The sequence below is a fragment of the Ranitomeya imitator genome, chromosome 2 (assembly GCF_032444005.1).
Source record: "Ranitomeya imitator isolate aRanImi1 chromosome 2, aRanImi1.pri, whole genome shotgun sequence".
Classification (NCBI taxonomy): Eukaryota; Metazoa; Chordata; class Amphibia; order Anura; family Dendrobatidae; genus Ranitomeya; species Ranitomeya imitator.
Genome location: NC_091283.1, coordinates 95,304,945 through 95,332,501, shown reverse-complemented (window position 1 = coordinate 95,332,501; position 27,557 = coordinate 95,304,945). Strand labels below are relative to the sequence as shown.

The window sequence follows — 27,557 nt, the reverse complement described above, 5'->3', positions numbered from 1 at the left end:
CCGACTGGTCTCAAAGATTTCAGTATGATTTTAGTGCGAGTGGCGGTGATCTGAAGATGTGGCTACGACCGCACGAGTGACAGAGAGGAGCCTGAGAGGTAAGGCGAGTTTAACTTTTTTTTTTGTTTTCTTTTTAACATCTTGATGGCCTTCTGAAAAAAGTGGCCATTATTTTGTTGAATTTGTAAGACAGCGAATTACAAAACATCTTTATTTTGGCAACTGCAGATTTTTATAAAATTCAAGTAGAATTCAATTCAACCTGAATGTATTGATCTCTACTGATGACGTCCAATTTTATCTGACAAAAACGAAGCCCTTCTACCAAAGTTTAATCCTTTTACTATATTGCAATCACATATTGTATAACATTGTGTACTTACAGTTGCTCATTTTGTCTTTATACCCTGATAATTCTTGTCTTTTCTCTGCTTTATGTAGAAATAGGAAGTATCTTTTCCAAGAAAAACAAATCATTCTCCCATTCATCTCCCTCCTCCCTCGGAACATATGCACTGACTCATGACTCATGCAGGGAAAATTCACCTCCTTTTTCTACATAGAGCTTAAAAGGATTCAGCTACTGTAGCCAGTTTTTAATCATGTGATGTCATAGACCTATTGGAGAAGAGAAGCATTAACTGGGTAGAAAGGAAAAATTAGAAATTGTAAGTGCACAGTGCTTTATAATATGATGACTGCAATATATTAAGAGGATACAATCTTTGATGGGAGGAGGAGTGCTTCTTTAATGAAAATTATTCTAGGCACTCTCACAGAGAAAAGTATCGAAGTTACATTGCAGTTTCTTGAACATACCCTTATTTTCTTTTGTAAGTTTTTCTGCCAGGTCCCAGTGTTCATAACTACGCAAGACGTTGTTGGTGATATTAACATGACTGGCAGCCATATGATGGATTCGCTGTGGGATAGATACTGTGCCTGTAGAAGAAGAACCTGGGACTGCACTGTTGTTCCCAGCGGAACTTGCTGGAGAGGGACTCAGCGACATTGGAGATGGGGTCTCTGTATTCCTGAAGTAAGAAAACATTAGATCATTAAATATCTGTACAGGTTTTGATAAAATGATTTGTGTATGGTTGTTCTGCTATGAATGAGTTGTGTCTAGGCAGTACTTTCAGGACAGAGCTTTTGGCTACTTTCACACGTCCTACAAAGCAACATTAAGTTATACTTGCTCAATTACATACTACTGCATAACACTCCTAGAATAGTCTCAAGTGGAAGGATACGTAGAAATGAGAAATGGGGAGATGACTGGCTTGGACGTTCAAGTAGGTAGTTAGAAGCTGGGAACCATGGGATATGTACTGTAGCTTCCTCACTTCCATTCAAGGAGACTGGGACTTCCTCATCATCTGTCATTGGCACAAGATAAAGGAATCCACACTGCAATGAGCTCTTTGAAACTTAAAACAAGTTGGGTGGAGAAATAAGTAGGGGAGGCTGCTCTTCGTCCATTGACATGGAGGCCACTGTCAAATCTGGCATCGGGGTGTCCACTGACTCAATAGTTCATACAAGTGTGTGAGGTTGCCTCGTTCTCTTGGCTGCTGCACTCTGCATATGTAGAGACCAGTATTACAAATAAAGCATCTTCAGTGTAATAAAGTACCGGAATAAAGTGTAATAAGGTACTTGATCATTGGAGAAAGGCGTCACACCACTGGCTGAGTGCTGCATCCGAGATTTTTGAGGAAAGACTATGCCTCCTCAATGTCATGCTCAAGCAGTGAAGGCAAATTATTTTAACGTTTTTTGCTACCTGACAGAGAATAAGCATATCACACAGTGCAACAACTACTTTACAACAATTTCTGGGTATCTGCTTTTTGGGTGACACTGAGTTATTTTGCAACCATGGGATGAAACCCTAGCCTGCCTCTAATAATTATCATTAAAGGGAATTTGTCAACAGGTTTTTGCTATTTCATCATGCTGAGAGCAGCATGATGTAGGGGCAGATACCCTGATTCCAGTGATGTGTCACTTACTGGTCTCCTTGGATCAGTTTTCATAGAATCCCTGTGCTGCAGATGTAGCAATGGACAAAATATTGAACGGTGTATGACCCCGCCCACATCCTGATTGGCAGCTTCCTGCGTAACAGTCAGCAAACTGCCAATCAGTGATGGGGGTGGGGCCAGACAAATTAGCTGCACTGGCTTCCACATGACACCTAGTCCTGCAGTGATAATCTCCTGCTGCTAAAACACAGATTGTAGTGAAACTACAGGAAGCTGCTGACCAAGTGACACATCCCTGGAGACAGACTCTCTGCCCCTACATAATGCTGCTCTTATCAAATTGTCAAACTAAATTTTAAACTGGAAATAGTTAATATATCTACGTTCCTAATTACCACAAATATATTGCTTTGACTAAACATTTCGATGAAAACTAATGTCTTTTGACTACTCTCCTACATGTATACAATGCATGTTCTCACAACAGCCACACAGGCAGTCAAATATACGCATCATATCTTTTCAAATTTGGGAGAAAAAAAATCAAAACCCAAACAAAAAAAAGCATTATCCATTCCGGCAAGGTGCCGCTTTTCAATAATATTAAGTGAAAAGATGTGGTTTCTTCCATAGATCCCACAGTTGCATATAGGTGATTCAACCGCTAAAAGGTTTTGCTTTTTATTTTTAATCACAGAACCTGAAGGCGAAATAAAAAAATAATCATCGCTCTAAGGGGTTATTTATTTTCTTCTACACTGCTTTTCCTTTTTTTTTTTTTTTTTTTTAAAAAAGAGATCTAACAAGAAATAAAATAAATCTCCGGTATCTCATAGCTATAATGAATTTCTACCTGCTGCCAAATTCTATCAGTGCTACCGGTAGCCAAGAAAAAAAAAGTCTCAGCAGATAATACAAAGCCTATTATTTTATCATTTTGGGAAAACCACAATGGCAATTTCCTACAAATATGGTCCACGCAATAGTCAAAGTGCATTTCATAAAAGACCCCTGTCGTGTATTATTGTCTGCGGAAAGCAAAGAAGAATTGCAAACAATTCCTTCAGAAATGGTATGGGGAAATTGTCTGTAATTACAGATGAATCCTTACATACTGTTTAGAACATTTTTTTAAAGGGATGTGTTTGGTGCAGAACTAATGCTGATTGCAGAGGTGCGTTTAATTCTAGACGAGGTGATTAGCAATCTCCCGGTGCCAGAAAGCCGCTAGATATTAACAGGCTCTCGCTCATACACACAGACAGCGGGATGTCGGAGCTGGAGAAACAGCTTTTGAATTATACTTGATAATTCGGCTCCCTGAAGAAAAGCGACCCGCTCTCTGGATCTCACTTTGCTGAAACGGAATTGTTTGAGCCAATTTTAATCTACGTTTGTGTCTGTTCGGTGACTGCCGCGGTTTGTGTGCTGCAATTATGGGATGAATTCACTGTTACCAATCCAATTATCGGTAATTGCAATTATTAGTTTTTTTGATTATTTCCAGCAAACAATGTGGTATTAACAATCTCTGATTGCGAGAGGGACAAATAAAGAGTAGAAAGTCATAATTCTAGCTCTAAAATAGCACTGTCCTCAGTCTGTATAATACATCGCACTGCTTTGCTTCCATCGCTGGCTTGGCATGTCATCGTAAACTCATTTGGCGCATCTACAGAACTGCTTTCATATTTCAATTTTCATCCTTTTCTAGGAGAAGAATTCTTTTACTGTGCTAATGTTGTGCCTGATAATACAGTTTAGCCCTATTGACTTGAATGGGTAATGGCTGCAATACCAGATGCAACCTTTAGTGATACTGGTTGCAGTAAAAAAAAAAAAAAAAATTAAAAGGTCCCTTTTGGTTAACCTTTAACCTTAGGCTGGCGTACATTTCTGAAGTTATGATAAATTTGACAGGTGGCCATGACCACATACAGTCCCAACCACATCCCGCCATGCTACACCCATATTGGCTTATTTTCTTTATAATTTTAGTATATTATATTATGAGTCAGGTTCTCCTTATTATAAGAGTCGATAACTAGATGGGAACATTGTTATCTTGGAACTGGAATTTTTTCTTTACCCATATTGGCGTAGTAGGATGGGACTGCTGTATTATGACTACCAAATTGTACAAGAAAAAATTGTGACATAATAAGGTGTTTACTAGGGTTGAGCGACTTTTGTTTTTTTAGGGTCGGGTCGGGTTTCACGAAACCCGACTTTCTCAAAAGTCGGGTCGAGTGAAATCGGCCGGTCCTATTAAAAAGTCGGGGTCGGGGTCGACACGAAACCCAATGCAGTGCAATGGGATACTAATGGTTCCCAGGGTCTGAAGGAGAGGAAACTCTCCTTCAGGCCCTGGGATCCATATTTATGTGTAAAATAAAGAATAAAAATAAAAAATAGGGATATACTCACCCTCGGACGCGCCCTGGTACTAACCGGCAGCCTTCCTTCCTGAGAATGAGCGCGTGAAGGACCTTCAATGACGTCGCGGCTTGTGATTGGTCGCGTGACCGCTCATGTGACCGCTCACGCGACCAATCACAAGCCGCGACGTCATCGAAGGTCCTTCACGCGCTCATTCTTAGGAATGGAAGCTACCGGTTACAGCGGTTAGTACCAGGGCGCGTCCGAGGGTGAGTATATCCCTATTTTTTATGTTTATTCTTTATTTTACACATAAATATGGATTCCGATACCGCAAATATCGGCCGATATCCGATACTTGCGGTATCGGAATGAAATGCGACTTTTGCGCGAAGATCGCCGACCTCATGGCCGACCCCACACAGGGATCGGGTCGGGTTTCATGAAACCCGACTTTGCCAAAGGTCGGCGACTTCTGAAAATGGCCGACCCGTTTCACTCAACCCTAGTGTTTATGCAATATTTTTGGTGTATTTATTAAGCCTAGTTATATAGCGCCATCAGCACTTTTCAGATATCTTCATCACTGGTTCCATTTCAGCTTACAATCTAAATTCCCTATCAGTATGTCTTTGGGAGGAAACCAAAGTACGAGAGTTCCTAGAGGAAATCCAAGAAAAATCCAAGGAGAACATACAAACTCCTTGGAGATTATGTCATTGGTGAGATTTTAATCTAAGACACCAGAGCTGAAAGGCAACAGTGCTAACCACTGAGCCACCGTGCTGCCAAAACACCTTATTGAATTGCCCCCAACAGCAATAATAAGATATTTGTGAAAGTGCATATGATGGAAAAATGGGAGCAAAATTTTCAAAACATCTCAATTTAGTCAGTATCAAGTATGCTCGCCACATGTAGAAATACACGCACTCACACGTCTTATCTGCTATTAATGAGGTTATTAATGGTTGTCTGAGGAATGTTCTACCACACTGAATTGCCAACCAATGACATCACGGATGTGCTCAATGTGAAACGCTGCAGGCCATGGTAGCCTTACACCACGCAGGGAGCAACATGAGTCCTGGCATTGTGTTGAAAAATTACTCCTGGAACACTTTCATGTTCCCCCGTGAAGACCTCTTTATGGTATTGTTCTCGGGATCCAAAAACCAATCAATGCTATTATTGTGTCCAAGAAAAAAGCAGGATGCATTGCTTAAGAAGACAGACCTCCATTCAAGACTTCATTGCCATCTTGCTTTGCAACATGATAGCTTTTGAGAGTGATGGCGTGAGGTCAATGGAGCACTTGTAGTCAGACTTCTGGATCCTAGCCCAATGTCATGCATACACCTTTTGTTGGTTTCTGTAGACACTGCTTGATGTGTGATGTGTTAGGTTTGATGTCCAATTTCATTTGCAGTTCAGAATTGATCATTGCGCACCATTCTTTGAATCTGCCAAGATCACATGGCCAACTCCATGAAAAAGCCTTCACTAAAGAACATCACATCAATCCTACTCAGGGGATTATGGTGTGGGGTGGCAAAATGTACAGTAGCCGGATGCTCTAGTCTTCATTCCAGGTACACTTAGCAGCTCAGTGTTACATCAATTTAGTTCAGGAATCAATGGTACAGTCATTTCTCCTAGGTGTCCCAGGAGAGGTTTTTAGCACAACAAAACCAGGCTTCATATTGCTCTTACTTCAGTGAGCAATCATGCCCTAAATGTCTCCAGACATATGTCCCATTGAGCACATCTGGGACATCATTGGTTAGCAAATGTAAAGGGTGCTGCCAGCAGCAGATCTTGATAACTTACCCAAACGCATTTAGACCATTCCTGAAACAACTATTAATAATCTTTTTGATGGCTGCCAAGATGTGCACTTTTAAAAATATTGTTTGCGCTTTTGAAATGTTTGCATATAAATTAACATCTGTCCATCCTGTGATTTCCATAATTCCACAAATTTTCCTATTTGCTGTTGCAATTTCAATATTGAGGCGTTTAGTGTTAGGGGAATATTAATAAAAGTCGACAGCTATGACACTGTATGGTCATGGCTAAAGATTATTTTCTCTTCTGTTCTTCAGGAGGCTTCAGTGGCAGAGCTAGTGGGCTACACAATGTCTTCACCATCACTCACTGGAAGATAATGGTGGTTTATTAATTTTGCTAATTATTTTTAGGTATAATATCATAAAGATTGATTACTTTGATAACTGGCCAATTAAGCTAGTTCACATTTTCCCAAAAGATATAAGTTGAGTTTAATTTCACAGCCTTGACCATATATAAATGAATTATTCATTGGTCTTTCATTACGGAACCAATCGTTGAACAGTCTCCGCTCTGGAGGTTAACTTTACTTTGACTTTCTAAAATGACACTGTACTTGCTATCTAATTAACAGTACTTTTATGACTATCATTTGGTTTAAGGACCAAATTGTTAAGGAATTCTGAAGCCACCCGTATTAACTTTTCAGACATTTTGGGCAGCTGATTCTTGACTTTGACTTTCTGATATATTTGTCTCTAACCTGAGAAGTGACCTTCATTCCTTTACCATCAATGTTGTATTTTACTCAGTAATAATTCATTTTTATGAAGGACCACTTAAAAGAAAGGAAAAAAAGCACTTACTTTCCATTGCCTCCCCATGGAGAGGGTGCCTGTGAAGACTTCGATGAATTCTGTATTAAAATGAAAGGTTAAGTAATAAATTTTAATCTTGAAAACCAACAGATATATGATTATAACACAATGACCACAGCAGAAATACAGTATGAAAATAATGATAATAAGTTTATTCAGAAATAGCAGAAACAGTTATGTCTTTAGTCTAAATAAATCAAGAGTAGCTCAACAGTAGATGAGTAGGGATGTGGAGACACATGGGAGTTTGGATTCGTCGGGTTCGACCACACTATAGTCCAACGTTCAGTTCAGGTACCCGAACTTGAACCCCATAGAGGTCACTGGGGACCTGAACTTTGGAGCTGGAAAATCTCTGTCTCTCTGTAAAGTTCAGGTTCGCTCATCTCTAGAGATGAGAAAGTCCTTTGGAATTCAGATTTGCCAGTTCTACTGCAAGCTGCAAGTAATCCAATTCACCCAAATAGAGAAGTATAACACTCTGAGGTCTCCTAACAATGCATCCAACTCATTTCACGTTCTTTAATGCAATTAAAGCCTTAGAAATATCAAAATAATCTTAGCAAATATGGTTATGAGTTAATGGTTCTTGACTGTAGTGCTTTCACACATCTGTAATGTTTATTCAGTATGTTATAAACTTCTCTCTCTATTACTATTTCTAAACTGTGACATCCTCTCACTATCCAGATTCACTTCAAAATGGCTGATGCATTCACTGTCTATGTTTTTATAAAGGCTATGGTAGTTCCTCCTAACTGGCTGTCCTATAACATGTGTTGTAGTAGCTGCACGGTGATATGGGAATATGGGAAACAAAAGGTCATGTGTGCATTCTCTAATGCAGTCTTTTGCATTGAGTAAAATGGTGGAATATTGCCAATTGTTCAAATTTGCAGTGTTCAGCCCATTCCTAAATTTTTTTCATGAATTTGAGTTTGATCCAAGCAATTTGCTCATGCTTAATGATTAATATATTTTTTCTTCCATACCTTAACCCCTTCATGACCCAGCCTATTTTGACCTTAAAGACCTTGCCGTTTTTTGCAATTCTGACCAGTGTCCCTTTATGAGGTAATAACTCAGGAACGCTTCAACGGATCCTAGCGGTTCTGAGATTGTTTTTTCGTGACATATTGGGCTTCATGTTAGTGGTAAATTTAGGTCAATAAATTCTGCGTTTATTTGTGATAAAAACGGAAATTTGGCGAAAATTTTGAAAATTTCGCAATTTTCACATTTTGAATTTTTATTCTGTTAAACCAGAGAGATATGTGACACAAAATAGTTAATAAATAACATTTCCCACATGTTTACTTTACATCAGCACAATTTTGGAAACAAAATTTTTTTTTGTTAGGAAGTTATAAGGGTTAAAATTTGACCAGCGATTTGTCATTTTTACAACGAAATTTACAAAACCATTCTTTTTAGGGACCACCTCACATTTGAAGTCAGTTTGAGGGGTCTATATGGCTGAAAATACCCAAAAGTGACACCATTCTAAAAACTGCACCCCTCAAGGTACTCAAAACCACATTCCAGAAGTTTATTAACCCTTCAGGTGCTTCACAGCAGCAGAAGCAACATGGAAGGAAAAAATGAACATTTAACTTTTTAGTCACAAAAGTTATCTTTTAGCAACAATTTTTTTATTTTCCCAATGGTAAAAGGAGAAACTGAACCACGAAAGTTGTTGTCCAATTTGTCCTGAGTATGCTGATACCTTATATGTGGGGGTAAACCACTGTTTGGGCGCACGGCAGGGCTTGGAAGGGAAGGAGCGCCATTTGACTTTTTGAATCAAAAATTGGCTCCACTCTTTAGCGGACACCATGTCACGTTTGGAGAGCCCCCGTGTGCCTAAAAATTGGAGCTCCCCCACAAGTGACCCCATTTTGGAAACTAGACGCCCCAAGGAACTTATCTAGATGCATAGTGAGCACTTTGAACCCCCAGGTGCTTCACAAATTGATCCGTAAAAATGAAAAAGTACTTTTTTTTCACAAAAAAATTCTTTTAGCCTCAATTTTTTCATTTTCACATGGGCAACAGGATAAAATGGATCCTAACATGTGTTGGGCAATTTCTCCTGAGTACACCAATACCTCACATGTGGGGGTAAACCACTGTTTGGGCACATGGTAAGGCTCGGAAGGGAAGGAGCGCCATTTGACTTTTTGAATGAAAAATTATTTCCATCGTTAGCGGACACCATGTCGCGTTTGGATAGCTCCTGTGTGCCTAAACATTGGCGCTCCCCCACAAGTGACCCCATTTTGGAAACTAGACCCCCCAAGGAACTTATTTAGATGCATAGTGAGCACTTTAAACCCTCAGGTGCTTCACAAATTGATCTGTAAAAATGAAAAAGTACTTTTTTTTCACAAAAAAATTCTTTTCGCCTCAATTTTTCATTTTCACATGGGCAGTAGGATAAAATGGATCATAAAATTTGTTGGGCAATTTCTCCCGAGTATGTCGATACCTCATATGTGGGGGTAAACCACTGTTTGGGCACTCGGCAGGGCTCGGAAGGGAAGGCGCGCCATTTGACTTTTTGAATGGAAAATTAGCTCCAATTGTTAGCGGACACCATGTCGCGTTTGGAGAGCCCCTGTGTGCCTAAACATTGGAGCTCCCCCGCAAGTGACCCCATTTTGGAAACTAGACCCCCCAAGGAACTTATCTAGATGCATATTGAGCACTTTAAACCCCCAGGTGCTTCACAGAAGTTTATAACGCAGAGCCATGAAAATTAAAAAAAAAAATTATTTTCTCAAAAATGATCTTTTAGCCTGCAATTTTTTATTTTCCCAAGGGTAACAGGAGAAATTTGACCGCAAAAGTTGTTGTCCAGTTTCTCCTGAGTACGCTGATACCCCATATGTGGGGGTAAATCACTGTTTGGGCACATGCCGGGGCTCGGAAGTGAAGTAGTGACGTTTTGAAATGCAGACTTTGATGGAATGCTCTGTGGGCGTCACGTTGCGTTTGCAGAGCCCCTGATGTGGCTTAACAGTAGAAACCCCCCACAAGTGACCGCATTTTGGAAACTAGACCCCGAAAGGAACTTATCTAGATGTGTGGTGAGCACTTTGAACCCCCAAGCGCTTCATAGAAGTTTATAATGCAGAGCCGTGAAAATAATAAATACGTTTTCTTTCCTCAAAAATAATTATTTAGCCCAGAATTTTTTATTTTCCCAAGGGTTACAGAAGAAATTGGACCCCAAAAGTTGTTGTCCAGTTTCTCCTGAGTACGCTGATACCCCATATGTGGGGGTAAACCACTGTTTGGGCACATGCCGAGGCTCGGAAGTGAAGTAGTGACGTTTTGAAATGCAGACTTTGATGGAATGCTCTGTGGGCGTCACGTTGCGTTTGCAGAGCCCCTGATGTGGCTTAACAGTAGAAACCCCCCACAAGTGACCGCATTTTGGAAACTAGACCCCGAAAGGAACTTATCTAGATGTGTGGTGAGCACTTTGAACCCCCAAGTGCTTCATAGAAGTTTATAATGCAGAGCCGTGAAAATAATAAATACGTTTTCTTTCCTCAAAAATAATTATTTAGCCCAGAATTTTTTATTTTCCCAAGGGTTACAGGAGAAATTGGACCCCAAAAGTTGTTGTCCAGTTTCTCCTGAGTACGCTGATACCCCATGAGTGGGGGTAAACCACTGTTTGGGCACACGTCGGGGCTCAGAAGGGAAGTAGTGACTTTTGAAATGCAGACTTTGATGGAATGGTCTGCGGGTGTCACGTTGCGTTTGCAGAGCCCCTGGTGTGCCTAAACAGTAGAAACCCCCACAAGTGACCCCATTTTAGAAACTAGACCCCCCAAGGAACTTATCTAGATATGTGGTGAGCACTTTGAACCCCAAAGTGCTTCACAGACGTTTACAACGCAGAGCCGTGAAAATAAAAAATCATTTTTCTTTCCTCAAAAATTATGTTTTAGCAAGAATTTTTTTTGATTCACAAGGGTAACAGGAGAAATTGGACCCCAGTAATTGTTGCGCAGTTTGTCCTGAGTACACTGATACCCCATATGTGGGGGTAAACCACTGTTTGGGCACACGTCAGGGCTCGGAAGTGAGGGAGCACCATTTGACTTTTTGAATACGAGATTGGCTGGAATCAATGGTGGCGCCATGTTGCGTTTGGAGACCCCTGATGTGCCTAAACAGTGGTAACCCCTCAATTCTACCTCCAACACTAACCCCCCCCCACACCCCTAACCCTAATCCCAACTGTAGCCATAACCCTAATCACAACCCTAACCACAACCCTAATTCCAACCCTAACCCTAAGGCTATGTGCCCACGTTGCGGATTCGTGTGAGATATTTCCGCACCATTTTTGAAAAATCGGCGGGTAAAAGGCACTGCGTTTTACCTGCAGATTTTCCGCGGATTTCCAGTGTTTTTTGTGCGGATTTCACCTGTGGATTTCTATTGAGGAACAGGTGTAAAACGCTGCGGAATCCGCACAAAGAATTGACATGCTGCGGAAAATACAACGCAGCGTTTCCGCGCGGTATTTTCTGCACCATGGGCACAGCGGATTTGGTTTTTCATATGTTTACATGGTACTGTAAACCTGATGGAACACTGCTGCGAATCCGCAGCGGCCAATCCGCAGCCAAATCCGCACAGTGTGCACATAGCCTAATTCTAAAGGTATGTGCACACGCTGCGGAAAATGCTGCAGATCCGCAGCAGTTTTCCATGAGTTTACAGTTCAATGTAAACCTACGGGAAACAAAAATCGCTGTGCCCATGCTGCGGAAAAACTGCACGGAAACGCAGCGGTTTACATTCCACAGCATGTCACTTCTTTGTGCGGATTCCGCAGCGGTTTTACAACTGCTCAAATAGAAAATCGCAGTTGTAAAACCGCAGTGAAATGCGCAGAAAAACCGCTGTAAATCCGCCATAAATCCGCAGCGGTTTAGCACTGCGGATTTATCAAATCCGCAGCGGAAAAATCCGCAGAGGACCAGAAAACGTGTGCACATACCGAAACCCTAACCCTAACCCTACCCCTAACCCTACCCCTAACCCTAGCCCTAGCCCTAACCCTACCCCTAACCCTACCCCTAACCCTAACCCTACCCCTACCCCTAACCCTACCCCTAACCCTATTCTAACATTAGTGGAAAAAAAAAATGTCTTTATTTTTTTCTTGTCCCTACCTATGGGGGTGACAAAGGGGGGGGGGTCATTTATTATTTTTTTTATTTTGATCACTGAGATATAATCTATCTCAGTGATCAAAATGCACTTTGGAACGAATCTGCCGGCCGGCAGATTCGGCGGGCGCACTGCGCATGCGCCCGCCATTTTGGAAGATGGCGGCGCCCAGGGAGAAGGATGGGACCCCGGCTGGATCGGTAAGTATGATGGGGTGGGGGGGGACCACGGGGGGGGGATCGGAGCACGGGGGGGGAATCGGAGCGCGGGAGGGGTGGAACGGAGCACGGGGGGCGTGGAACGGAGCACGGGGGGGCTGGAATGGAGCACGGGGGGGTGGAACGGAGCACCGGGGGGGTGGATCGGAGTGCAGGGGGGGTGATTGGAGCACGGGGGGAGCGGACAAGAGCACGGGGGGAGCGGAGCACTGGATGGAGGGGAGCCGGAGCAGTGTACCGGCCAGATCGGAGGGCTGGGGGGGCGATCGGTGGGGTGGGGTGGGGGCACATTAGTATTTCCAGCCATGGCCGATGATATTTCAGCATCGGCCATGGCTGGATTGTAATATTTCACCCGTTATAATAGGTGAAATATTACAAATCGCTCTGATTGGCAGTTTCACTTTCAACAGCCAATCAGAGCGATCGTAGCCACGAGGGGGTGAAGCCACCCCCCCTGGGCTAAACTACCACTCCCCCTGTCCCTGCAGATCGGGTGAAATGGGAGTTAACCCTTTCACCCGGCCTGCAGGGACGCGATCTTTCCATGACGCCACATAGGCGTCATGGGTCGGATTGGCACCGACTTTCATGACGCCTACGTGGCGTCATGGGTCGGGAAGGGGTTAAAGGTGTTGTCCACTACTCAAACAACCACTTCTCAATCCCTATGTTTCCACCTTGTAAAATAACGAATGACACCTATACTCACCTCCGCTGCTGGCGTCATTCCAGAGGTGTCAGCGTTGGCTCTCCCAGGGATAACAATGTAACATGATCCCTGTGGCCAATCAATGCTGGCTCCACTATCCCTGCCTTTGGACATATCACAAATCACACACACATACTTTGAGGATCACATACTGCTGCTCTCTCACTTCCTCCCGATGTAAATGATTCGTCTGAAAGTGGGGAGAGTGAAGCCAGAGCTGACTGATGGCAGGGATCACGTGACAAAGTCTATACTAGGATGCCCCAAACATCATGAACCATTTACAGTAGTGTTACGTTCCTGTATGGTATGCGGCCATCATACTCCCCTAGACACTAAGGTCTACATTTGATGAAAACTTTTCACTCCTCAAACTTATAATGATCCCTTCTGATAATGTTATTAAAGGGGATCTAACACCAGATATTTCTGAAAATCTATGCCAGAATGGTTGTATAATTATTTTTTAAAGTTTTCCCTCCAATATTAAAATTAATATTTTAAGAGTCCAGCTCTGGACATAAAAAATGCTCCTTTTAATATCAGGTTTTACAGCTATTCTCATTTAAATGTTCAACACATGTACATCAGCCTAATGAGATGGAAAGGCTTTACCTAATCACCATTCTATTGTGAATTTTGGGGACATATCCTTTTTTCAAGAAAAAGAGCACAATTTACAGACAACTTTTCATATGCTAATATTTAGGATAACATTATATAAAATCATGAATTCTACTTTTTTATTTTTATTTCCCATGTATAGTTGTTCCATCATGTTTGTTTGATGATCACTGAAGAATGAGCTTTATCTGCATATTATGGACGCGTCTGCACTCCCATAGGCATGGAGCCATATTCACCACCTTAATGAGCGGTACCATGTGACCGCTGACTAATATTTCACAGACAAAAATATAACTATTTGGGGTAAATAAGACTTAGCTCACAGAAAAATCCCCAAAAGAGAATTTCAAGGTTACCATAAAATTTAACCATTATTTCAAGTATTATTAAAAATATATGTGTGCACTTGCAAAACCATCACCAAAAAAACAAGCGTACTACAGGAAAGGCCAGGACATTGCCAAGCCCTACACTCACTGGATGCACCCTACCTGCCTGCAGAGGTTGGTACCCTGTGTCCTGCGCCGTGGCGCCGCCGCTCCTCGTCGGCTCTCCCTACTATCCCTGTATAGCCCTGCTGGGATAGGGGACAGAAATATTCATATATACAGTGCGTAGCACTACATGGATAGGGGATCGGCTCGGTGGTGCAGCTGTCTACATTGCTGATATGCTGAAAACATTAATAAGCTAAGTAACCCTTTGATATCTGGATGTACTCTTGATGAACCTCTTAGAATTGGAAGAGGAAAAATGCGTTGAGTCCAAGGGGATATGGTTTTGATATAGGACATATTGAGCAATGTGGTTTAACGGTTTGGTTTACACTGGGGTTGTAAATATATTATTGTTACACCCACATATGGTGCAGTGTGTGGCTGTTCTAAGTACCTACTAATGTGTTTACGTTGCGGCTTGATATCAAAACATTGTATGGCAACGTGAGGTATGACTGGATATCACAGCAGGTACCTTTCTCTATTGTTATGACAGCACCCTTAGAGATATCCCCAGTATATGCAAAACCAACCGAGATGATATATGCATCTAGTCCTAAATTCTGACAAAGAAACACTGGAGCACCTTTGCCTACTTTAGTCTTTTTTGTGTAATTATCGGGAATAAGGCTAGAACTCCACCATGAGAAACTAGGGACACAGTTTACCAAGTTAGTTTAGAACACTAGTTTTAGTTAGATAGTCATACTGATTTATCTCTATTTCCTCAAGTTATTTCTATCTACGCACTGTATATATGAATATTTCTGTCCCCTATCCCAGCAGGGCTATACAGGGATAGTAGGGAGGGCTGACGAGGAGCGGAGGCGCCACGGCGCAGCACACAGGGTGCCAACCTCTGCAGGCAGGTAGGGTGCATCCAGTGAGTGTAGGGCTTGGCACTGTCCTGGCCTTTCCTGTAGTACGCTTGTTTTTTTGGTGATGGTTTTGCAAGTGCACACATATGGTTTTAATAATACTTGAAATAAAGGTTAAATTTTATGGTATCCTTGAAATTCTCTTTTGGGGATTTTTCTGTGAGCCACATGACCGCTGAGCACAGGAAGAGCTGCACGCTCCGGCGGCCAGATGAAATGCAGTGCCAGCACCCAGGGCGCACAGGTAGGTGATTATGATGTTTTTTTTGTTTTTTTTTTATAGGAAACATGCACACAGGGATAGGGGATAAGGAGGCATGTATGCATGTATACAGAGATGGAACGGGTGAGTCATGCATACAAGGATGGAACGGGGGAGGCATTCATACAATGACAGGGACAAGGAAGGCATGCAGACAGGGACAGGGATGAGTTGGCATTCATATGAGGACAGGGAAGGGGGAAGCATGCATACAATGACAGGGACAGAGGAGGCATGCAGACCGGGGCAGGGACGGCAGGCATGCATACAATGACAGGGACAGGGGAGGAAAGCAGACAGGGACAGGGGAAGCATGCAGATAAGAACAGGGATGGTGAGGCATTCATACCAGGACAGGGAAAGGGGAGCCATGCATAGCAGGACAGGGATGAGGGGACAATGCATACCCGGCTTATACTCGAATCAATAAGCTTACCCAGTTTTCCATGGCAAAAGTAGGTGCCTCGGCTTACACTCGGGTCGGCTTATACTTGAGTATATACGGTAGCATTTTATTGCATTAAATAAGTATTTGATACAATAGAAAACCAGAACTTAATATTTGGTACATAAACTTTTGTTTGCAATTACAGAGGTCAGACATTTCCTGTAGTTCTTGACCAAGTTTGCACACACTGCAGCAGAGATTTTGGCCCACTCCTCCATATAGATCTTCTCCAGATTTTTCAGGGTATGGGGCTGTTGCTGGGCAACATTGAGTTTCAGATCCCTCCATTTTCTATTGGGTTCAGGCTAGGCCACTCTAGGACATGAAATGCTTCTTATAGAGCCACTCCTAAGTTGCTTTGACAGTGTGTTTCGGGCCATTGTCATGCTGGAAGACCCAGCTATGACCCATATTCAATATCCTTACTGAGGGAAGGAAGTTGTTAGCCAAAATCTCATGATATATGACCCCATCCATCCTCCTTTCAATACAGTGCAGTCGTCCTGTACACTTTGCAGAAAAGCACCCTCAAAGTATGATGTTTCCCTCACCATATTTCACATTTGGGAAGTTGTTCTTGAAGTTGTACTCATACTTCTTGTGCTTCCAAACACAGCGAGTGGAGTTGATACCAAAAAAGTTCTATTTTGGTCCCATCTGACCACAAGACCTTGTTCCATGCCTCCTATGGATCACCCAGATGGTCATTGGTGAACTTCAAACGGACCTGGACATGTGCTTGCATGAGCAGGGGGGACCTTATATGCCTTGCAGGATTTTAATCCATGACAGCGTAGTGTGTTACTGATGGTAATGTTTGAGTTGTGGTCCCAGATCTCTTCAGGTCATTGTCCAGGTCCTCTCATGTAGATCTGGGATGATTCCTAACATTTCTCAGAATCATCCTTTCCCCAGGAGGCGAGATCTTGCATCTAGCACCAGACCGAGGAAGATTGACTGTCATCTTGTGTTTATTCCATTTTCTAATAACTGAGCCAACAGTTGGTGCCTTCTCACCAGGCTCCTTGCCTATTGTACTGTAGCCCAGCCTTGTGTAGGTCTACAATTTTGTCCCTGGTGTCCTTAGACAGCTCTTTGTTCTTGGCCATGGTGAAGAGGTTGGACTGTGTTGATTTGAGTGTGTCGACAGGTGTCATTTATACAGGTAATAAGTTCAAACAGGTGTAATTAATACAGGTAATGAGTACAGAGTAGGAGGGCTTCTTAAAGAAAAACTAACAGGTCTGTGAGAGACAGAATTCTTGCTGGTTTGTAGGTGATCAAATACTTATTTCATGCAATAAAATGCAAATTAATTATGTAAAATCATACATGCGATTTTATGTATTTTTTTTTTTAAGATTCTGTTTCTCACAGTTGAAGAGTACCTACAATAAAAATTACAGACCATTGTTTGTAGGGGGGAATACTTGAGAAATCGGCAGAGTATCAAATACTTATTTTCCCCACTGTATATATAGAAAAGTGTAACATAACTGCATATTATAGGGTGAAAATGGGTTCACTTAGACTTAAGTTTAGATTTAATTTATACACAAGTCACATTGTATTCTTTTCATATCCGTATGGAAAAAAAACTCATTTTCTTCTCTAAAACTGCAGTGAAATTGCCTTATTTCTGCAAATTGTAGTTTCACCATTGAGTGCAAAGATACCCGCTTTGAATAGGTAAAACCTTACAATGTGAAACAGGCTGCATGTGACAATGATGGGTTCTGTGTTCTACATGAAATAAAAATTATGGCGGTTTCATTTGTCATCATGTTCTTATCTATTATAATATCGGTTATCAAAATCTTGATTAATATACTTGTTTACCATCTTTAACCTGCTTGTATAAATTCTTTTATAAAATATTAAGGGGAGACATCATGCTCACAAAAATTCATAAAGCAATTATAATATTTAAACTCATATCAGCTCCTTTGTAAACCTATGCTTTTTCATGCCAACAGACTACAAAACAACCCTCTGTAGTCAGATCCTGCAGTCGCGCATCCCCCCTACTCTTGAACTCTCTACCACAACATATTAGACTCTCGCCTACCATTGAAACCTTCAAAAAGAACCTGAAGACCTACCTCTTCCGACAACCTGTAGTAACCACCGCTCGACCAAGCCACTGCACGACCAGCTCTACCCTCACCTATTGTATCCTCACCTATCCCTTGTAGCTTGTGAGCCCTCGCGGGCAGGGTCCTCTCTCCTCCTGTACCAGTTGTGACTTGTATTATACTGTACTTATTTTTATTATGTATACCCTCCTCACATGTAAAGCGCCATGGAATAAATGGCGCTACAATAATAATTAATAATAATAATTCTCCCAGCCATCGCTTGACAATCTATGTGACAGAAATTAGCCCTGAGTTTCTCACTGAACTTCAGGAAACATCACAGTTTTTTTAAGTTCATGTACAGTGTAAACTGTAAGCAACACTATGATTCTATATGCTGCCATAAGGGGAAAATAACGAAAAAAGTGGAAATGCCAAGCAACATTAATTTAACTATATAGACCTTCTTACTGACTACAGAGTGAAATATTTTTAAAACGGATACTTGCAAAGTGTTACATAAAGGGTTAAGGAATTAGATGAAAGAGAGCCTGACTGCAAGGTAAGACTACACAGTTTGTTTGTAGTCTGTTTCCATAGAAACACATAAATCAGCATAAGAGGTGAAGAAATAAAAATTTAAATGGAACCGGTCATGTGAAACAACGCTATTAACCTGCAGATATGGGGTTAATATGCAAATTAATAGCTTTCTAAAAGCTGCTCCACTGAAGAGCCTGTGAGGAACTTAACTTTAATCCTCCTGTCAGCCTTGTGCTTTCAGTCATAGAGGAGCGACTTGAATCATCACTGAATACACAGTGAGTCGCGACTGTATCCATATCCTGGCACTTGCTGACACTGATTTATGTACTGATGCACTGCAGAGCCGGCTGTCAGTCAGTGCCAAGGTGTGGTTACAGCTGCCGCTCACTATGTACTGAGCAGTGATTGAAGCCACGCCTCAATGACTGAAAGCCAGAGGCTGCCGGGAGGCAGAACATTCATTTTCTCCCTGCAGTGGAGCCTTTAGTGCTGCAGCCCCATGGCATGAGAATGCTATTAACCTTCAGATTAACCCCATATTTCCAGGCTAATAGAGTTATTTCACATAACAAGTTCCCTTTAAAGCCATTTGGCTAATATAATTTTTATTGCATTACAGCAATAAAAATTGGGTGCCCATGTATACAAAGCTGTTAACAAGATGTTTCACCAAATCATGGCTTAAAACCATTTATTTTGACACAAACAAACAAAAATATTGCAGTTTTTTTGTTCATTAGTGTCATGCAAATGCTTGTGCACAAATTATGGAGAAATCAAATACACCACTGAAGACGTAGAAGAAAAAATACAATAACCTTGTTATCCCTTTAACTAATCCAACAAATTACATAATAACTGTATTACCTTAAAATATTCCATGAGAGATCTGGAGTATTTCATAGCGTGGTCCTTCTTTAATTTAAACATTCTCAAGTAGAGCAGAGACAGACATCGATAGCTGCGGTAATTAGGAAAGGATTATGTTAATTCCACTGTTTTATAAACCCCATAAACTGTAAAAAAAAATCCCTTTTTTAATATTTTTTTTCATGCAAAAGTGAAATTGAAACATATGAGTAAATGAAATAAAAGTGGAAAAGGCATTAAAATGCCATCTTGATAGCAATATGAATCGGAAGAATAAATGTTTAGTCAGCTGCTAAAAGAAGCCATTAGTTATCCTTTAATAGTTTAATGGAAAACAAGAATAATTATCCTCTGTAAGCTGCTTATGTGTTTCTGTAGTTTTGAAAGTCTTCTAGTGGATTTTCGCTTCTTTGACACTGTCTCCGTGGACTTACCATAAAACTGCTAGCTTTTTTTCCCCTTCATTTGCAGCCGAGCTTGTGAAATTCTTTAGTCTCATCGCGTACCTATGTAAAGACAAAGACTCTTTGAGGATCATGTTTTCCGAAACTGTAGTACAATAAGACATGTGTAATTCTTATATGTACAAACAGGATAAAGCAGCCAGTTAGTCATTTTTTTGTGTGATACCCCTTGTACGATGTTCTCCTTTGAGCATTTGTCAATTTTTAACTCTTAATTAATCTAAAGTCCCCCATACACATCCGAACCTGTAGACCATCTAAAGTGTATGGAGGTCCCTTAACCCTCCCCGTCTGAAGTTGTTGGGGAAAGAGAAAGATCAAGCTTGTTAAATTTCAAAATCTCAGATTCTTTTGTTCTCCCAGGAGTTCAGCCATCACCGCATGTGACCAGCAGCAGCTTACTCTACTCTTCCTACTGAAAATATATCCATGCTCGGTTAAGCCATGTGTAAGAGGGAGTACAGAGATAGATCTTGCGGCTGCACAGCCACCTGTTATCAAAAATGTATGGGCATCTTAAAAGTGTTTTCTGTTTTTAAGAAAGGTGACCCCAAACACTCTAAAATACTTATAAATGGCAAAAAAAGCAGGTAGTCACCCTTCCTGAGTCCAACATCGGCTCCCTGTCGTTTCATCAGTCTTGGTGTTTTTGGCTGTTGGCTGTATTAGTGATGTCCCATTGACAGCATGCATCATCACTGTAGGCCGTCACTGAGCTCAGTAGTTCTGATAATATAGAAGACACGTGAAGACAGTGAAATGCACTGTCGATTTACCGCCACAGCTACAGCCAAAATACCAAGGTCTGCACATCGGCGGAGCTCTAATGCTAGACCTGGGTTAGGTGAGCACCTGTTATGCTTGGCATTTGAGGTATTTTAGAGCACTTGGGGGTCAATTTCCTGAAAGTGGAAATTCCCTCTAGGTTTCATTATAGACAATAATTAAAATAGTTTGCTTAAGATTTATGCAACATTGTTAGATAAGTTCACAGTCTTACTTGGGCATATTCATTACTATGGGTTAGAACAACAATCCCAACAGGTGGTCTACTAATGTTCTAACAAGCAATTTTCAACATAAGTGATTAATATTTATTTTTTGTCACAAACCTTTTATCAAGCCAACATTGGAATACTTTAATAAAATTAATTTACTAAGTACAAAAAACTGCCTGCATAGAGCCGTCACCGGAGAATCGAACACTTTTGTATTTGGAGTAAACAAAACGCTAAGAAAAAATAGAGTTCAGGAACTACCTAAATGCTAGAACATCATGTGAATGTTTTTGAACCAGTATTTTGTGGATATCCAGGAATATTCACTAGAAAAATGTTGGTAGAGAGAGACACAACACAGTCCAAATATGATCAGTATATCCAGCATGTTGGCAAAACATATAGTGGGTGCAATACCATATTAGTGTTAAAAGTTTCTACTTTCACGTAGTTCAGTGTTCACCAAATCCAGTCCTCAAGAGCGACCAATACATCAAGCTTTCAGGAATTTCTTAGTATTGCCCAGGAAAAAATTCCATAACCTGTAAAATAATAAGGAAATCCTGAAAACATGTTCTATTGGTGGCTCTTGAGGACTGGAGCTAGGGTACACTGCCTTAGCTTAAAGAATCCCGTAGTAAAGACAAATATGTAACCTTTAATTTTAAAAAAAAAGTCTTTTCGTTCTTATGTGAGCTCTAAAAAATAGGAACATGATGACTTTAGTAAGTGGCCAGGTTGAAAATAGATTTTGTAAATACAGAAGCCATAAGGCCAACGTGGGCAGATTCTTATCCTTACAGTATGCAAACATACTACACAAAATAACACATCACTCCATTTTTATTAATAACTAGCTGAAGAGCCCGGCGTTGCCTGGGCATAGTAAATATCTGTGGTTAGTTATAGCACCTCACGTCTCTTATTTTCCCATCATGCCTCTCATTTTCTCCCTTACACCTCTCATTTTCTCCGTTACACCTCTCATTTTCCCCCTCACTCCTCTCATTTCCCACTAACACTTGTCATTTCGACCTCACATCTGTCATTTTCCGATCACTCCACTATTTTCCCTCACTCCTCTCACTTTTCACTCACACCTTTTCATTTTCACCTCACACCCCTCATTTTCACCTCAGTATATACATGTTTGTCATATCCCTTATATATAGTATACACCTGTATGTCTTCTCTTGTATATAGTATATACCTGCATGTCATCTCCCCTGTAAATAGTATATACCTGCTGTATGTCATCTCCTCCTGTATATATTATATACCTGTATGTCATCTCTTCTGTATATACTATATACCTGTATGTCATCTCTTCCTATATATAGTATATATCTGTATGTCATCTCCTGTATATAGTATATACCTGCATGTCATCTCCCCTGTATATAGTATATACCTGCTGTATGTCATCTCCTCCTCTATATACCAATGTGTCATCTCCTCTTTTATATAGTATATATGTGTGTCATCTCCTCCTGTATATAGTATATACCTGTGTATCATCTGCTCCTGTACAGTGGGGCAAAAAAGTATTTAGTCAGTCAGCAATAGTGCAAGTTCCACCACTTAAAAAGATGAGAGGCGTCTGTAATTTACATCATAGGTAGACCTCAACTATGGGAGACAAACTGAGAAATAAAAATCCAGAAAATCACATTGTCTGTTTTTTTAACAATTTTTTTTGTATATTATGGTGGAAAATAAGTATTTGGTCAGAAACAAACAATCAAGATTTCTGGCTCTCACAGACCTGTAACAACTTCTTTAAGAGTCTCCTCTTTCCTCCACTCATTACCTGTAGTAATGGCACCTGTTTAAACTTGTTATCAGTATAAAAAGTCTGACTCCAAACTCCACTATGGTGAAGACCAAAGAGCTGTCAAAGGACACCAGAAACAAAATTGTAGCCCTGCACCAGGCTGGGAAGACTGAATCTGCAATAGCCAACCAGCTTGGAGTGAAGAAATCAACAGTGGGGGCAATAATTAGAAAATGGAAGACATACAAGACCACTGATAATCTCCCTCGATCTGGGACTCCACGCAAAATCCCACCCCGTGGGGTCAGAATGATCACAAGAACGGTGAGCAAAAATCCCAGAACCACGCGGGGGGACCTAGTGAATGAACTGCAGAGAGCTGGGACCAATGTAACAAGGCCTACCATAAGTAACACACTACGCCACCATGGACTCAGATCCTGCAGTGCCAGACATGTCCCACTGCTTAAGCCAGTACATGTCCGGGCCCGTCTGAAGTTTGCTAGAGAGCATTTGGATGATCCAGAGGAGTTTTGGGAGAATGTCCTATGGTCTGATAAAACCAAACTGGAACTGTTTGGTAGAAACACAACTTGTCGTGTTTGGAGGAAAAAGAATACTGAGTTGCATCCATCAAACACCATACCTACTGTAAAGCATGGTGGTGGAAACATCATGCTTTGGGGCTGTTTCTCTGCAAATGGGCCAGGACGACTGATCCGGGTACATGAAAGAATGAATGGGGCTATGTATCGTGAGATTTTGAGTGCAAACCTCCTTCCATCAGCTAGGACATTGAAGATGAAACGTGGCTGGGTCTTTCAACATGACAATGATCCAAAGCACACCACCAGGGCAACGAAGGAGTGGCTTCGTAAGAAGCATTTCAAGGTCCTGAAGTGGCCTAGCCAGTCTCCAGATCTCAACCCTATAGAAAACCTTTGGAGGGAGTTGAAAGTCCGTGTTGCCAAGCGAAAAGCCAAAAACATCACTGCTCTAGAGGAGATCTGCATGGAGGAATGGGCCAACATGCCAACAACAGTGTGTGGCAACCTTGTGAAGACTTACAGAAAACGTTTGACCTCTGTCATTGCCAACAAAGGATATATTACAAAGTATTGAGATGAAATTTTGTTTCTGACCAAATACTTATTTTCCACCATAGTATGCAAATAAAATGTTAAAAAAACAGACAATGTGATTTTCTGGATATTTTTTTCTCAGTTTTAAATTACAGACGCCTCTTATCATTTTAAGTGGTGGAACTTGCACTATTGCTGACTGACTAAATACTTTTTTGCCCCACTGTATATAGTATATACCTGTGTGTCATCTCCTCCAGTATATAGTATATACCTGTATGTCATCTCCTCCTGTATACAGTATATACCTGTGTGTCACCTCCACTGTATATAGTATATACCTGTGTGTCATCGCCCCTGTATATAGTATGGACCTGTATGTCATCTCCCCTGTATATAGTATATACCAGGTTGTCATCTCCTCCTGCATATAGTATATACCTGTGTGTCATCTCCTCCTGTATATAGTATATACCTGTGTGTCATCTCCTCCTGTATATAGTATATACCTGTGTGTCATGTCCTCTTGTATATAGTATATACCTGTATGTCATCTCCTCCTGTATATAGTATATACCTGTGTGTCATCGCCCCTGTATATAGTATATACGTGTCATCTCCTCCTGTATATAGTATATACCTGTAAGTCATCTCCTCCTGTATATAGTATGTACCTGTATGTCATCTCCCCTGTACATAGTATGTACCTGTGTGTCATCTCCTTCTGTATATAGTATATACCTGTGTGTCATCTCCTCTTGTATATAGTATATACCCGTATGTCATCTCCTCCTGTATATAGTATATACGTGTCATCTCCTCCTGTATATAGTATATACCTGTAAGTCATCTCCTCCTGTATATAGTATATACCTGTGTGTCATCTGCTCCTGTATATAGTATATACCTGTGTGTCATCTGCTCCTTTATATAGTATATACCTGTGTGTCATCTCCTCCTGTATATAGTATATACCTGTGTGTCATCTCTCCTGTATATAGTATATACCTGTGTGTCATCTCCTCCTGTATATAGTATATATCTGTGTTTCATCTCCTCCTGTATTAGACGGCGTTCACACGTTATTTGGTCAGTATTTTTACCTCAGTATTTGTAAGCTAAATTGGCAGCCTGATAAATCCACCGCCAACAGGAAGCCCTCCCCCCTGGCAGTATATATTAACTCACGCATACACATAACAGAGACGTCATATGACTGACAGCTGCCATATTTCCTATATGGTACATTTGTTGCTCTTGTAGTTTGTCTGCTTATTAATTAGATTTTTATTTTTGAAGGATAATACCAGACTTGTATGTGTTTTAGGGCGAGTTTCATGTGTCAAGTTGTGTATGTTGAGTTGCATGTGGCGACATGCATGTAGCGACTTTTTGTGACAGGTTAGTGTAGCATGTGACAGGTTAGTGTAGCAAGTTGTGTGCAGCAAGTTTTGCGCATGGCGAGTTTTGCGCGTGGTGAGTTTCCGCTTGTGCAAGTTTTGCATGTGGTGAGTTTTCCATGAGGTGAGCTTTGCACGTGTGGCGAGTTTTGCGTGAGCCTAGTTTTGCATGTGGCGAGTTTTGCGCGTGGCAAATTTTGAGCGGCGGATTTTGTGTTTTGACTTTTATGTGGCGAGGTTGGTGTATGTGTGGTGAAATGTGTGCTGAGGGTGGAATATGTGTTCAAGCACGTGGTAGTGTGTGGCGCCTTTTGTGTGTGTGTTCATATCCCCATGTGTGGTGAGTATCCCATGTCGGGGCCCCACCTTAGCAACTGTACGGTATATACTCTTTGGCGCCATCGCTCTCACTCTAAGTCCCCCTTGTTCACATCTGGCAGCTGTCAATTTGCCTCCAACACTTTTCCTTTCACTTTTTCCCCATTATGTAGATAGGGGCAAAATTGTTTGGTGAATTGGAAAGTGCGGGGTTAAAATTTCACCTCACAACATAGCCTATGACGCTCTCAGGGTCCAGACGTGTGACTGTGCAAATTTTTGTGGCTGTAGCTGCGACGGTGCAGATGCCAATCCCGGACATACACACATACATACATACATGCATACACACATTCAGCTTTATATATTAGACTAGCTGAAGAGCCCGGCGTTGCCTGGGCATAGTAAATATCTGTGGTTAGTTATAGCACCTCACTTCTCTTATTTTCCCATCACGCCTCTCATTTTCCCAATCACATCTTTCATTTTCCCCCTCACATCTCTCATTTTCTCCCTCACACCTCTCATTTTCTCCCTCACTCCTCTCATTCCCCCCTAACACTTGTCATTTCAACCTCACATCTGTCATTTTCTGATCACTCCACTATTTTTCCTCACTCCTCTCATTTTGCACTCACACCTTTTCATTTTCACCTCACACCTCTCATTTTCACCTCATCACCTCAGTATATACATGTTTGTCATCTCCCTTATATATAGTATACATCTGTATGTCATCTCCTGTATATAGTATATACCTGTATGTCATCTCCCCTGTATATAGTATATACCTGCTGTGTGTCATCTCCCCTATATATAGTATATACCTGAATGTCATCTCCTTCTATATATAGTATATACCTGTATGTCATCTCCTCCTGTATATAGTATATACCTGTGTGTCATCTCCCCTGTATATAGTATATATCTGAGTGTCATCTCCTCCTGCATAGTATATACAGGTCCTTCTCAAAAAATTAGCATATAGTGTTAAATTTCATTATTTACCATAATGTAATGATTACAATTAAACTTTCATATATTATAGATTCATTATCCACCAACTGAAATTTGTCAGGTCTTTTATTGTTTTAATACTGATGATTTTGGCATACAACTCCTGATAACCCAAAAAACCTGTCTCAATAAATTAGCATATCAAGAAAAGGTTCTCTAAACGACCTATTACCCTAATCTTCTGAATCAACTAATTAACTCTAAACACATGCAAAAGATACCTGAGGCTTTTATAAACTCCCTGCCTGGTTCATTACTCAAAACCCCCATCATGGGAAAGACTAGCGACCTGACAGATGTCAAGAAGGCCATCATTGACACCCTCAAGCAAGAGGGTAAGACCAAGAAAGAAATTTCTCAACAAATAGGCTGTTCCCAGAGTGCTGTATCAAGGCACCTCAATGGTAAGTCTGTTGGAAGGAAACAATGTGGCAGAAAACGCTGTACAACGAGAAGAGGAGACCGGACCCTGAGGAAGATTGTGGAGAAGGACTGATTCCAGACCTTGGGGAACCTGAGGAAGCAGTGGACTGAGTCTGGTGTGGAAACATCCAGAGCCACCGTGCACAGGCGTGTGCAGGAAATGGGCTACAGGTGCTGCATTCCCCAGGTAAAGCCACTTTTGAACCATAAACAGCGGCAGAGGCACCTGACCTGGGCTACAGAGAAGCAGCACTGGACTGTTGCTAAGTGGTCCCAAGTACTTTTTTCTGATGAAAGCAAATTTTGCATGTCATTCGGAAATCAAGGTGCCAGAGTCTGGAGGAAGACTGGGGAGAAGGAAATGCCAAAATGCCTGAAGTCCAGTGTCAAGTACCCACAGTCAGTGATGGTGTGGGGTGCCATGTCAGCTGCTGGTGTTGGTCCACTGTGTTTCATCAAGGGCAGGGTCAATGCAGCTAGCTATCAGGAGATTTTGGAGCACTTCATGCTTCCATCGGCTGAAATGCTTTATGGAGATGAAGATTTCATTTTTCAGCACGACCTGGCACCTGCTCAAAGTGCCAAAACCACTGGTAAATGGTTTACGGACCATGGTATTACTGTGCTCAATTGGCCTGCCAACTCTCCTGACCTGAACCCCATAGAGAATCTGTGGGATATTGTGAAGAGAAAGTTGAGAGAAGCAAGACCCA

The 27,557-nt window shown here is 41.3% G+C and overlaps 1 protein-coding gene across 3 annotated transcripts in view; it reads right to left on the bottom strand.

Moving 5' to 3' along the window:
* Window positions 1–27,557, bottom strand: part of AFF2 (ALF transcription elongation factor 2) — a 792,369-nt gene that overhangs the window by 14,836 nt on the left and 749,976 nt on the right. For all 3 annotated transcript variants that reach the window (XM_069747042.1, XM_069747043.1, XM_069747044.1), the window contains 4 exons: window positions 19,803–19,874; window positions 19,366–19,459; window positions 7,025–7,074; window positions 820–1,034 (listed from right to left, as the gene is read on the bottom strand). In XM_069747042.1, the coding sequence (XP_069603143.1) occupies window positions 820–1,034; window positions 7,025–7,074; window positions 19,366–19,459; window positions 19,803–19,874 (431 nt within the window). The remainder of the gene's footprint in view (window positions 1–819; window positions 1,035–7,024; window positions 7,075–19,365; window positions 19,460–19,802; window positions 19,875–27,557) is intronic.